The sequence below is a fragment of the Scylla paramamosain genome, chromosome 44 (genome assembly GCF_035594125.1).
Source record: "Scylla paramamosain isolate STU-SP2022 chromosome 44, ASM3559412v1, whole genome shotgun sequence".
In the NCBI taxonomy this organism is placed as follows: Eukaryota; Metazoa; Arthropoda; class Malacostraca; order Decapoda; family Portunidae; genus Scylla; species Scylla paramamosain.
In genome coordinates, this window is record NC_087194.1 from 5,890,015 (window position 1) to 5,905,014 (window position 15,000).

At 42.7% G+C, this 15,000-nt stretch overlaps 1 protein-coding gene and 1 non-coding gene across 2 annotated transcripts in view; both read right to left on the reverse strand.

The window, feature by feature from the left end:
- Nucleotides 1-15,000, reverse strand: part of LOC135094190 (deoxynucleoside triphosphate triphosphohydrolase SAMHD1-like) — a 47,631-nt gene that overhangs the window by 6,972 nt on the left and 25,659 nt on the right. The window contains exons 6-8 of the mRNA XM_063994044.1: nt 13,848-14,023; nt 5,984-6,025; nt 2,746-2,902 (exon numbers count right to left, since the gene is read on the reverse strand). Coding sequence (XP_063850114.1) covers nt 2,746-2,902; nt 5,984-6,025; nt 13,848-14,023 — 375 coding nt within the window. The remainder of the gene's footprint in view (nt 1-2,745; nt 2,903-5,983; nt 6,026-13,847; nt 14,024-15,000) is intronic.
- LOC135094200 (U1 spliceosomal RNA) lies at nt 10,252-10,410 on the reverse strand. The gene has a single exon (XR_010263657.1). It is a non-coding gene; the product is annotated as a U1 spliceosomal RNA (small nuclear RNA).

Here is a 15,000-nt window from a genome sequence, read left to right on the forward strand (position 1 = left end):
CTTTGATAAATGGGGGGGACCTGAGGAGGTATTATTCTAATTTTCCTTGGAATGACAACTGCTTCCGTGCCAGAGACGCGTCTCTGTGTGCCGAGCCCATAACAAAGGTAATACTGTCTGGCATTGAAGCGTACATTCCTCACTCTTTTTCTTGGCCTCGACCTTCCAAACCTTAGTTTAACATGGCCTGTTCTCGTGCTTTACATGATAGAGAGGTGGCCCACAAAAGATATTTGAGCCTTCTTTTACCAGTCTCATGCACTTTATATTTCTGCCCGGAATCTTGTTAAGTCCATTCTCCAACTAGCCAAAACTCGTTTATTAATAGAAAGTGTCAAAGTCTTTCAATTCTGACACGTACCCAAAAACATCTCAAATAGTTTTGCTTCTCCATCTTTCACTCCTTGTTGGCACCACTGCCGTCTCATCTATCCCTAAAGCAGAACTCTTCGCTCAAACCTTTGTTATAAACCCTACCTTGGATGATTCATGGCTTGTTCCTCCCTCTCCTCCACCCTTCAACTACCTCATGCTACCCATTAAGATCATTCGCAGTTATGTTTCTCATGCCTTCGTTGGCCTTAACCCTCGTAAGGCTTATAGACCGGATGGGGTCCCTCCCTATTGTTCTCCGAAACTGCTCCTCCGTACTTGCATCTTGCCTAGTCCTACTTTTGCAACTCTGTCTATCAAGAAGGAAAGATTTCCTTTTTGCTGGAAGCTTGCCTACATTCAACCTATTTCTAAAAAGGGCGACCGTTCTAATCCTTCAGACAATCGTCTTATTGTTTTAATTTCCAGCCTCTCTAAAGTTTTTGAATCTATCCTCAACAGGAAGATTCTTAAAAATCTATTACTTCACAGCCTTGTGTCTGATCTCAGTATGGGTTCCGTCCAGGCCACTTTACTGGTGATCTGGTTTTCCTTACAAAGTCTTAGTCATAATTTTCAGGGATTTTGGTGAAACTTTCGCTGTTGCCTTAGACATATTAAAAGCTTTTGATAGAGTCTGGCACAAAGCTTTGATTTCAAAACTACCTTCGGCCTCAATCTTTCTCTCTGCAACTTCATCTCAAGTGTCCCTTCTGACCGTTCTGTTACTGCTGTGGTAGACGGTCACTGTTCTTCTCCAAAGTCTATTAACAGTGGTGTTCGCAAGGGCTGTTTCTATTATTCATCATTGTTCTAATTCAAGCTTCTTGTCCTATGCACTCCTACGCTTTTTTCCACGTCTTTTCATAGACGTCCAACTCTTCAGTAAAATAAAAAGTTAACGCAGGGATCTCTAAAATTTCTGATTGGGCAGAGGAAAATTAGTATTATTCACTGCCTCCAAAAACTCAATTCCTTCATCTATCAACTGGACACAATCTTCCAGATAACTAACCCATCTTTATCAATGACACTTCACATCTCATCTTTAAGTAAAACAACTTCTATGAAGTCAGTCGTTCTGAGTCTTCTCCGCCAGTTTTACTCATCCTTCTGCTGTTAACTCTGTAGAGGGGCCTTTTCTCTCCATGTATAGAATATGCTTCACATGTATGAAGGGGTTCCACTCAAACCGCTTTTAGATAGTGTGGAATCAAAAGCTTTTTATCTCATCAGTTCCTCTCCTCTATCTTCAGGCTTTTTCTTATCGCCGCAATGTTGCATCTTTTGCTATCCTTTACCGATATTTTCATGCTAACTGCTCTTCTGATGTTACTAACTGCATGCCTCCCCTCTTCCCGCGGTCTCGCTGCACAAGACTTTCTTCTTTATCTCACCCCTATTCTGTCCACCGCTTGAATGCAAGTGTTAACCAGGGGCCTTATCCCTCAATGTATAAAGTATGTTTCACATGTAAGAGGGGGTTCCACTCAAACCGTTATTTTAGACTGTGAAATCAAAAGCTTTTCATCTCATCAATACCTCTCCTGTAACATATTGTCTTCAGGCTCTTTTTCATCGCCGCAATGTAGCATCTTTTGCTATCCTTTATCGCTATTTTCATGCTAACTGCTCTTCTGATCTCACTAACTTCATGCCTACCCTCTTCCCGCTGTCTCACTGCACAAAACTTTCTTCTTTCTCTCATCCCTATTCTGTCCACCTTTTGAATGCAAGTGTTAGTTAACCAGTATTTCCACTCCTTCATCCCGTTCCTTGATAAACTCTGGAACTCCCTAGTTCTGTATTTCCTCCTTCCTATGACTTAAAACTCTTTCAAGAGGGAGGTTTCAAGACACTTGTCCTTGAATTTTTGACGACTGCCTGTGGCTCTGTTTGGGGACTGGCACCTCAGTGGGCCCCCCCCCTCCCCCTTTTTTATACTATATTTTGTTGCTCTTGGTCGGTACCCCTCTTACATAGAAAAAAAAAAAAAAAAAAAAATAATGGGTGTAGGAGTTCGGATCCCACTCGACCCCGGAATGTTGCTAACTAACCCGTTGCTTTAGGTGTGTATTTCAGTTTGAATTGATAGCAAACACCCATCACCATTTAGTCATTATTTTCTTGGAATATACATTAATTCCAGCACCACAATAGGGCAAAACTCTCACTCATTTGTTGAATAGGGTAACACGCATATCACGCCACGCTGGCTTATATTTATAAAACATTAAACATTCACAGAAACTCCATCACATATAGTTTACACTGATGCACAGAAAGGTTAATTAATGATTAACGAATTCTACATAAAGCTAAGCTAAATAAGAATAATCAATTATGCAAGTTTTTTCTACATCGTACACGCACCTTCTCATCTTTGCATTTGTAGAGCTTCCTGGTATCAATGCGATGAAAGATTTTCTTTACATCCCCGCTCCTGCTTTCCCGCAACCTTTGAACCATATCATCTGTGAGCTTCATAAAGACTTCTGGGTCTTCAAACTTACTGACCATTTGTTCAAACCTAGAAAGTAAGGAAAGGCAGAAAAAGGGGTAAGATTAATTTTCATGGTTATTTTTCCAGTTATTTTATTCATCTGTTTATTCTCTGGGAGACTACCAAAGGGTCACACATACACACACACCCACACACACCCACCCACACACACACACACACACACACACACACACACACACACACACACATACGTTGTCAAAGAAACCTGCTTAATTACATTATACGCAAAAAGAACTGTTAATCAGATTTAAATTCACGAGTGAAAATGTGAAAAAGTTGTGGCAGCCAAAATAGGAAGAACGCCTTGCCCAATGCGGTCACCATATAGCTGGATGACCACATAAGACTATGTAAGAACATAAGAACATAAGAACATAAGAAATAAGGGAAGCTGCAAGAAGCGACCAGGCTTACACGTGGCAGTCCCTGTATGAAACACACCTACCTATTTCCATCTGCTATCCCCATCCATAAACTTGTCTAATCTTCTCTTAAAGCTATCTAGTGTCCTAGCACTAACTACATGATTACTGAGTCCGTTCCACTCATCTACCACTCTATTTGAGAACCAATTTTTTCCTATTTCCTTCCTAAACCTAAATTTTTCAAGCTTGAACCCGTTATTTCTTGTTCTACCCTGGTTGCTGATCCTAAGAATTTTGCTTACATCTCCCTTGTTATAACCCTTATACCACTTAAAGACTTCTATCAGGTCCCCTCTTAACCTACGTCTCTCTAGAGAATGTAAATTTAACCGCTTCAACCTCGCTTCGTAAGGAATACTCCTCATCCCCTGTATCCTTTTAGTCATTCTCCTCTGTACTGATTCTAATAGACCTATATCTTTCCTGTAATGTGGGGACCAGAACTGCACAGCGTAGTCTAGATGAGGTCTGACCAGCGCCAAGTATAACTTTAATATTACTTCCGGCCTTCTACTTTTAACACTCCTAAAAATGAATCCTAGTACCCTATTTGCCTTGTTTCTGGCTTCTATGCATTGTTTCCCTAGACGGAGTTCAGAGCTAACTATAACTCCTAAATCTTTCTCGTACCCTGTACCTACCAGAGTTTGGGTGTTTAATGTGTACCTATTGTGTGGGTTTCCTCTACCTACGCTAAGCACTTTGCATTTATTGATATTAAATTGCATTTGCCATCTATCCGTCCATTCATTCATTCTATCTAAGTCTGTCTGCAAGGCGATGGCATCCGCTTCTGACCTAATTAATCTACCTATCTTTGTGTCATCCGCAAATTTACTAACATCGCTACTAATTCCACTATCCAAGTCATTGATATATATTAGAAATAATAATGGCCCTAATACTGATCCCTGTGGCACCCCACTAATGACATGACCCCACTCGGATTTCGAGCCGTTTATTAGCACTCTCTGTCGCCTGTTACCAAGCCATGACCCTATCCAACCTAACACCTTCCCATCTATCCCGTGCGCCCTAACCTTTCTCAGGAGCCTTTGATGGGGCACCTTGTCGAATGCTTTACTAAAGTCCAGATATAAGATATCATAACTATCAAGACATAGTGTGTAAGACAGTTAGATCACACAATAATGTGTTTCCATGTTAGAATGCATGCGATTTCTTGAAGAAAGAAAGTACTCGTATATAAAACGAATAGATTTTGATACCTTTTTTTTTTTCATGTTTGCAGAAGATCGGGCAAGGAGAAAAAAGACGGATGGGGATAGGAAGATGAGCTAAATATCTCGCTACTCCTAAAAAAAAAAAAAAGAAAGAAAAAAAACCTTAAGTGGAGGCAAATTTAGTTTTGGAGAAAATGCCGCTTTTCCTAATTTAGAAAAATGCAAGTGATAGGAACAAGAAAGCAACCTGGCGGAGAGTTTCATATTTACTCGTGAAAGGGTTGAAGGAGTGAAGGTATTGGCAAACTCTTGCATTAGTGAGACAGACAGCAAAGCAAAAGAGATTAAACAGAAAGCGTTGTGTACTCGTAAAGACAGCAAAGCAAGAGATTAAACAGAAAGCGTTGTGTAACTTGCTGGCAAGAAGGGATAAGACAAAGTTCGCAAGCTCAGAGGAGTACATAAGAACCACTGAGACAACAGTAAAATTGCAAGGCATGCAACTGATGCGAAGGATGAGACATTGTAGATATCAAAAAGAGAGGAATTCATGAGGAGTAAAGAATTTTAGTCCACAGAGAGGCTGTGTGAGTGGAGTCTTCCATATGCGGGGAGCGATCAATGCTCCATACAAGGACGAACAAGACCTTTGTATGAGCTTAGCATCTTTGTGAAAGATAACTGGCAGATACAACACAGAACACTTATCTTCATCAGAGTTGTTTTAGCGACTGATGTGATGCAAAATTTCCACTTGAGTTTTCTGGCAGAGGAAACAATCATAGGTATTTTCAAGTTAATAGAGGGTGGTATTAGATTGTTTGTTAAATAATAAAAGCAGAGTGATATATATATATATATATATATATATATATATATATATATATATATATATATATATATATATATATATATATATATATTGTGTGTGTGTGTGTGTGTGTGTGTGTGTGTGTAAGGGACTGACCAACATAAGCTTTAAAGAAAGATCAGAAGGTAAGCGTTCTGTGGTTTCTCTGCACTGTTCATATTCATCTAAATTTCTGGTAAAGATTACTAAAGAAATGCAAGATATGTAAGAAACGCATGTCATCAGCATGAGAGTGGGTAAGACAAAAGCTAGGAATATAATTTATGAATAAAAGAAAGAATGAACGATGGACAGAACACTGTAGGACACCTGTGTTAATAGAATAATGACCGCCACCACCGACAAAAAAAAAAAGAAAGGTGCAGAAAGATGTATGTATATAAATTATAGTAATCATAGTGATAAATCATACTTAGAAATTTAAGAGACGTTATGAATGACTTTTGATGTCCTAAAGCAATAGCAAAGGTTTTGCGAAAATACATAAAGGACAAAGGCCAAGATTCAGTGAAAAAATATAAAAAAAAAAACATTATGAAGCTGTGCACTGTTAAACATCGCAGGCTATCTAGAATGGAATATACTATATCGCTAACATTATACTTACTCTTCATTATAATCCATTTCAGCATGAAGGGCATCCATGATCCTGTAGGGAAAAAAAAGTTATGTTAATCACAACCCGGATAATAATAATAATGATAATGATAATAATAAAAATAATAATAATAATAATAATAATAAATACAGCATAGAAACAATAACTACTATGTATTACTATGTAATAAGTACATCATCAGCAGCAGTGAAACAAGAACAACAGCATGGAGTCCCACATGCATCCCCACACCCGGCATGACCTGACACCTGGTCCCTGACCTGATGTTAGGATCTGGCCAGCTACGAAGGCAGTGAGGTCAGTCTTATACTTTCCTTGGGGACGACTGGATGCGGCTTGGCGCTACCTCTCTGAACATTACAACATCTCTTATTTGATATACATTAGCCTTCTACAGGTATGTTTTATTTACTCCTGGAAACACATGGACCACTACTACTATTATAACAAGACAGCATCGATTACATAAATTGGTGGCAGCAGTGAGATAGGGTGTCAGCATTGAATTTCTTGTGTTCTGTGCCTGTCTCCTTCCCGTCCATGTGCTGCCGGCTCTTGGCAGCTGTTTCAACCTTCTTCGTGTGCCTTGTGCTTCCTGCTATCTGCTACTGCTGCCATGCTGTTGGTGCCTTTTGCTGACTGTGTTGGGTCTCATGATTGCAGTTTTCTCATCCCGCCAGGCCAACACTCATCATTCACCGTCCTGTGGTACTTCTACTGACCATGTGGGCTTTCTGTTCTTGGTTCATACCTGCCACGTCTGTTCACACTCGTCACTCTGAGCGTTTACAGTCCATATTTGGTTGCCTGTTCACGGCTTATACCTGCCACGTGGGTCCCCACATCGTCGAGGACAACATCTAGGGTGCGTTCTGTTGCTGCTTGTGGGCCTCTGGTTGGAGCCCACCTGCCCTTGTCATCCTGTGCTTCTATCAGCTTAGTGATGTTAAAGTGTTTTCCTGGCCTATGATTCGCTGTTCCAACATCACAGCTGTGTGAGCCTTGTGATTAGCCAGTGTATGGTCACTTTTCTGACATCAGGTCTGCGTTAGCCTTTTGATTGGCTAGTGTATGGTCGGTGCTCTGATGGTATGGCTGTGTGAACTTTATGATTTTACCAATATGTGCTCGCTGTTCTGATGTTACGGTTGTGTGGGCCTGTGATTGGTCAGTGCGTTCTCGCTGTTCTGATGTGACAACTGTATGAACCTTGTGATTAGCTGGTGCATACGTCACATGTTTTCTGCCTCAATGATATGTTTAGGCAGTGTTATTTCGCGCCCAATTGCGGGTGTCCACAGCTCAGCTTCCAAGAGGTTGAATATTATGATCTGATGTCACTATTTTGTGCTAACTCCTCGTGTCTTACATAGATATGCACGAATTACACATTTATACACATATTTCACGTTCTTCTTATTATTATGCCTTTTGTTCAATCAGTACACACTAACATACATTAATTTATTTAGTTTTTATTGCTTGTGACCTGTGTATCACTCAAAGTCCTTTGTGGTCACACTTTGTTAGGAATGAGACCATATCTCTGTGTGACCGAGCTACTTTGTGGTTCGGGCATAGCCCCGACGGCGTCCCACCCACGCGGCGTGAACTAAAGCTTGGTCCCTGACCAGATCTGGCCAGTTGCACGGACAGTGAGGTTAGGCTTCCCTTGCCTCGTGGACAACTGGACGCGACAGAACGGTAACCTCTCTGTACAGTACAACAGCTTTAATTTAATATACGGCAGTCTTCTACATCGCGCTTTCCTTTGATCCTGGGAAAACATGGACTGCATATGCCCATCTATTACAAACAACAACGAGACCTGCAGCAAATATTACTGCTACTGCTGTTGCTGCTGCTACAACACCAACAACTACTGCTACTACTACTACTAGTAGTACTACTAGTGCCACTGCTACTGCTGCTGCTGCTGCTGCTGCTGATACTCCTGCTATTACTGCTGCTGCTGCTGCTCCTACTACTACTATTACACAGACCTACTACTACTATTACTATTACTGCTGCTACTACTACTACTACTACTACTACTACTACTACTACTACTACTACTACTACTACTATATATTATTACTAACTAGCAGGACCAGTGGATATACCACGGTATGGTAATTTAACTATTACTGTGTTTGATATGTATATTCAAGAGGAAGAAAACGAAAAGGAGGAGAAGGAGGAGGAAGTGTAGGAGAAGGAAAAAAAGAAAGTTTAGGAGAAGGAAAGGAGGTGTAGACTTACCCCGATTTCACAGCGCTTCATTTTGATAGTTACCAATGAGTGGTGACCACCACCGACAACAAATCTGCCCAGTCGTTTTTCGCGGCGTTGTGTTTAGATCCTTGCCAGAAATTGCAATCTTTGGTAATGCAGGCTTGGGAGCGGCTGGGTCTCACCAGTGGCACTTACCAATGCATTTATTTGTCGCAGATAGGATAGCACAAATTTTTATCTCCTTGTAGTTATGTTATTAGCTAAATTATATATTAAAATTATTTAACGGTACAACAGCACTTTGTAGGCTATAACAGTAACATAATCAACTTTAAAAGAATTTGCATAGCATGAACTCACTTCACCTGCTAATGAAAACCTCATTACCTCATCCTTATTTCATCTGCGCACCCTGATCAAACTCGTGTAATAATTCTGACATATGCATTGGATATATATAGAATATGTCACCTAAGGGAAATATTGAATAATATTGCAGTAACATTACCGTTTCCACCAGAAGGCTAGGTTTGATTGGGTTAGGCCAGGATAAGATTAATTCATTTCACTAATTTCTTTGCTAATTCTTTCATTGTGTAGATCATGATTATATATATATATATATATATATATATATATATATATATATATATATATATATATATATATATATATATATATATATATATATATATATATCTTTGTGAAGCCAGGCAGTAAGTTTTTGAGACAAACGATGTTAAAGGTTATGGCATAGTCTCCATTATTTATTTTCTTGTGGGTGTTTTTTATTTTTCGTATTTTTTATTTTTCGTATTTTTCGAGATGATCGGCACAGCAGAGGAGATGGGCCTTCACGGTATAGGATACAGCAAAGATGTTAAACTGGAATGGACTTAAACATGGAGAGATGGGTACCACCAACTTTCCATATCAGGCAGACGAGTATCATGCGTTCCATAACCTTGGAGAAACAAGGCAGGAGGGAAATAGGATGCATGGGCTCACGATCACTTCGCTTTGGGATCGGGTGAATAAGGGCCTCCTTCCACGATGCAGGAAGCGTGCCATCTTCTAAGGAGCGGTTACAGAGTGCAAGAATGGCAGCCTTCCCTGTGGAACCCAGATGGTGGAGCATGGAGTATGTGACTTCTTCAAGTCCAGGTGCTGTGTCAGGGCGATGGGGCATGGCAGCTGCCAATTCGTTAGACATGGAAGGAGTGTCTGTCTCTGCTTCTTCTGCACACGCATTGCGGATGGAGGTGAGACAAGGCGCTAAGAGACGATGCTGAGTAGCAGTGATGACGGGTGGGAGGTATTAAGGTGATGGCCTTGCAATGAAAGGGACGGCAAGTGTCTCTGTCCTATCGGCTGGAGAGGGATGGGATGGAGGCGGTAGGGGAGCACTGGAGTAAATCCGACGGACCCGCCTCCAAATAGCGCTGAGGGCTGTGTGGGAGCCGAGACCCTGACACCAGCTGTGGAGGGTTTCGTGGCGTAGGCGGGTCTTTAGCTCTGTGGCATGCCGGGAGACACTCTATAGATGTTTGAGATTGGCGTCAGTAGGGTCGTGGCGGAATGTTTTCTTTGCACCGTTTAAGCGCCTATTTATCTCACGTATCCTCGGACCATATAGCCATGGGTCCTTGAAACGATGGTTAGTGGACCTGCCGAGTGGTATAGAAGCCTGAGCAGCAGAGAGAATCGATGTAACTATGTAACCAGCTTCCTCGTCGAGTGATAGCAAGGTCTCAATAGTAATGAGGCTGGTCTCGGTGAGGGTCTTGAAATGAGGCCAGTCAGCATCCTGCATGCGAAACCTTTGGAAGTGGGCCTTGGGTGGAAATATCAAAGAGGATCGTGACAGCAAAGTGATCGCTTGTGAGGTGAGGGTGCAATGTCCACTGCGACCGAGGCGTGAGGCTGGATGACATAAACGTAAGATCTAGGCGGCCACCGCGGATGTGAGTGGAAAACGAGATGTCATTGACGAGGACCACACCGTCCTGGGCGGTGAGGGTGTCAAATATGTGTCGTACACATATTTGACAAAAATTTCGCACTTGAGTTAACCACATTTAGGTTAATCGCAGGGGTCAGCACTGCCGGAGTGCAATGGCAAACCTCGCCCTGGGAGAACCGCCTTCGTGATCACAGTGTCTCCTGTGCCAGGTGACAACTCAAGTATGGCGGCTGGCGGTCTATAGATATTGTATAAATGGAACGGGAAACTGGGTAGATGAAGGGTAACAGCAAGAACCTCAACACCATCGCCGCAAAAAACAGGAGAGGCGATGTGGGTAAATCGGAGATATTTAACGTAGATTGGAGAGGCCTCGTGTGCCTGGGACCCTTGGGCAGTGACGTGCCACATACCCAGGAATTCTTGAAGCCCAGGAGGGGGAGGATTAGGAGGAGAGTCTCCTGTAGGAGAAAAACATCAGTGTTATCAGTAGTGGCAGCTTGTATGATGGTGGCGAAGCGTTGTTTTAGTCCATTGACGTTCCAGTGGCAGATATAGAGACTTGACTGGTGGTCTGAAGGTGTGGTGGGCTGGGTGGTGGGGGCCTGAGCGCTGACCGCCATCGGCGGTGTGAGGCTGGCAACGATTTTGTCGGTGATTCTCGTCACCATCGTCTGTAGAACAGTTGTGTCGACGGATTTGCCGCTGAACTGCGCAAACACGGCTGCCATGGTGAGCTCCTTCGCGAAGGAGTGAAGCATGTTTGCTGTGAAGAGTGCTCGGAGGGAACTCTTGCTTTGGCGGTGTCGGTGGAGGAGCGGGACTGAGCACCGGTCTCGCTGGGGTGGGCGGAGCGGTAGGGGAAGGTAGCGGAGGAAAGTCCTCCCGAGAAGCCAATTGCTGTGTCGGCGATGAACAGCGTTGGGTGCCCCAAACAAACGTGTCTGGAGGAGCCGGAGCTGTGGAGATACGATGGTGTTCCTCCACCCAGGCATCCTGGCGCGTCAGACCCTGGTTGACACACTTAACTCGAGCTGGGCACTTTGGGTTCCAGGTATGGTGAGCCCCCTGGCAATTCGGGCATTTGTGAGTGACCTCCTCCTTGGCCTTATACTTGGTGAGGCAGTTCTGAGTGTCGTGGGAACCGCCGGAGATGCCGCACACTGTTGGGAGTGTGCACAAAGCCAGATGATGTCCGTACTTCTATCACCGGAAGCAGCTCTGGGGTATAAGACCGGAGGTAAAGGGTTCCCCAGTTTCCCAGGTCGATATGGAGAGGGAAGGGGCCCTCTGACGGTGACGAGGACTTGGCGAGTGGGCTCCTGTGAACTCTTCCCGACACAACGTGTGGCCTCTTCGATCATGGGTTAACGAGTGAGGAACTGGAGAGGTATGTTTAGGGGAAACCCCATCACTACGCCCTTGGTGGTGGAAGCCTGTGGATCGAGCTGGATTACGCGGATAGTCGAGAGGGGATCTGCCAAGTATCCGGTCAGGGCGAGGTAGGTTGGCTCGTCCTCTGGAAGGAGAACCGAGCTGCCATCCTTCACAGTGAGATTCTTCATACGGAAGTCCGGGTAGCGGGTGGCGCACACAGCAGGCTCTGTCCTGGGGAGCAAAGGAAGGAGATGGACGAGGATGTCGAGGGGGAGCGACGGTAGTCTGGCGGGTGTCGAGGAGGGGCTCGTTTCCCTGGAGAGAAAGAAGGCGAGATTTCTTGCTGCGCACAACTGTGAACCAGTCGGAATCCACAGTTGGCGCAGGAGACGGTGAGGCGCAGGCAGAGGCCGCCGAGAAGGTACTGGGGACCTGAGGGGTTCACAGTTGTGCGCAGCAAGAAGTATCGCCTGGGGACCTGAGGAGGGGGCGAAGCACGTTGGCTGGCCGAGGACGCGATGGAAGTTCTAGGGACCTGGGGAGGGTGCACAGCACGCTGGCGGACAGAGGATGGAGGAGGTAGGTCGGCAGGTAAGTCATAGCAACAAGGATGACCAGACGAGGAGGCGGAGGTGCCCATGCGAGGTTCACGAGCAGATGTAGAAAAGACGGAAGCAGGGGAAGAGACAGGGTGGCGAGAGTGTGAGCACAGTGGATGCATAGACGTCACACGTGAAGGGCCGATCGGTGCAGGACGGCAGCAAGGGGGCTTGGGAGGCGGAGGAGCTATACTTAGAGACTCATCACTGGCGAAGAGCTGAGAGGATGTGTGCGTGAAACGCCACGTTTGGACTGGAGAGGAGAAGGGGGGAAAATAATACCCACGAACAGTGGGAGGCGTGACGGCTTCCTTGCAGACATAGTAAGGAACACCTAAATCCCTAACAACGAGACAGCTGGAAGCTGGAACAGAGCTAAGTATGGGGAAAACTACAAGGAACAAGCCGGGTCAGTATCCTCCAGAGTCAGGAGGCCTAACCTGGCCGCCTGCTGACAGGCGTCGTACCAGCTCCGACTCAGAGTTATGGTAGCCGTTGTTAACGAGTACTTGGGTAACCCGTTCTGTCTCTTGGTGGGTGTCACTCCAAGTTGATCAGTGGGAGAAAGTGCTCGGCTCCGCCCTCTCCTGTCCCTATGATCCACCAAGACGGTATATAAGCAGCCCGCTCACCAGACGCCGACCAGACCCAGCCTTAATTAAGATGGATCTAGGAAGATCCGAAAAGTCGCCATATGGACAAATTCTATATATATATATATATATATATATATATATATATATATATATATATATATATATATATATATATATATATATATATATATATATATATATATATATATATTAGTTTTTTTTTCTCAGAAAGAAAAGTTACTCAAAGTTAGTGGGCTAGGGTTGGGGAACAGAGAGAGAGAGAGAGAGAGAGAGAGAGAGAGAGAGAGAGAGAGAGAGAGAGAGAGAGAGAGAGAGAGAGAGAGAGAGAGAGAGAGAGAGATGGGCGGGGAGGGGAGAGGGGGAGGCAGAGATAGAGATATGATAATGAGAGGGGAGTGGGTAGGTGATGGGTCTGGATTAAAACAGACGGTGTGGGAGAGAAGTGAGAGGGACGTGTTAGAGGAATAAAGATGGAAATGTTGCAATGCGAGTGAGATGGGAGTAAGTACGTGACGGATTTGGATGGAAAAAAAGATCGATAGAGAGCCAGAGGGGGAGACAGGGGCAGAATGGGCTCTCTACACCTTTTTACTTCTACAATTCCTCCTCCTCCTATTCCTCTCCCTCCTCTTTTTCTTTACCTTCCTCCTCTTCCTTTTCGTCTTCAGTATACGTACACATCAAACGTTGTAATAATATCATACAGTGGTATATCCATGTGCCCCATGGATAAATATAATAATTCTAATGATTGTAATAATAATAATAATAATAATAATAATAATAATAATAATAATAATAATAATAATAATAATATCTATTTATATCAAGCCGGTAATTCCTACAAACAAGCAGAGAACAACAACAATAATAATAATAATAATAATAATAATAATGATAATAATAATAATAATAATAATAATGGTAATGATAATAATAATAATAATAATAATAATAATAATAATAATAATAATGATATTATTATTATTATTATCATTATTATTATTATTATTATTATTATTATTATTATTATTATTGTTGTTGATTTTATTGTAACTCACATAAGGTCAATGCAGTGCAACACTTTGTGCTTGTACGCCTTGAGGTGGAGTACACAGCGTGTCTGGAACAGCTCAAGCACTTCTCTGTACATCTTGTCCCGAAAGCATATGAACTTCTCACCTTGGTATTCAATGACCCTCGAATATTCGATGAATCTCTTTGGGTCAAATGTCACCTGTGTTATTATAAAGTGGATTATAAAGTGGATTTTTAATATATATATATATATATATATATATATATATATATATATATATATATATATATATATATATATATATATATATATATATATATTAAAAAAATAAATAAATAAATCCCGAAAAGACGTGGAAAAGTAAAGAGAGTATCATCAGCATGAGAGTGAAGTGACAATTAGTGTGGCTTTGAAGATCACTGATCAACGATAGAAAGAGAATGAGTGACAGCATAGAGCCCCGAAGCATACCATTGTTAATATACTAAGTAAAACAGTGACCGTCTACTGCAGCAACATGAAGTTACAGACGGAAAAATAAAAGCTATAGGGTTTAGTTTGGAAATTAAAATATGTTCAAGGCTCTATCAAATACCTTTGTTTTTATCTAAGACAAAAACTCCTAAAGGAGGAAGGACTCAATAAGAATGGTTAAAAGATCATCAGTAGAACGGCTATTACGTATAACCATGTTGACGATCAGATAAGGTTGCAAAGTGTTAGCTGTTTAATTAAGAACCCTCAGGTCCATAAGTCTTCTGAGGGTTAAAAGCCAGCGAGGGCATGGTAAACATCATTAGGAAGAATCTTAATAGGAGGCACGAAATAGTTGAAAAAAAAAAAAAAAAAAAGTTGCTGGATATGCTTTTGGCTAGGTGGCAGACCAAAGTAAAGATCTAGACTTTCTATTAATAAAGGCATTTTTGGCTTGTTGAAGAACCGCTTTGGGATAATTTTGAGCAGAAATGTAAAACACACCAGTTTCAGGTGACAGAAGGATCAGGTATCGTTTGTGGGCCACCTCTCTTATCATGTGTAGGACGAGAAAAGGCCGTGTTAAATCAAGGTTTAGTTTAGTATGGGTATGGGTCCGACACGGAAGTAGTATTCATTCCATGGAAAATCAGAATAAATCCTTCCAGTTAGCAGAGGTAAATTGCCAGAGACATCTCCGC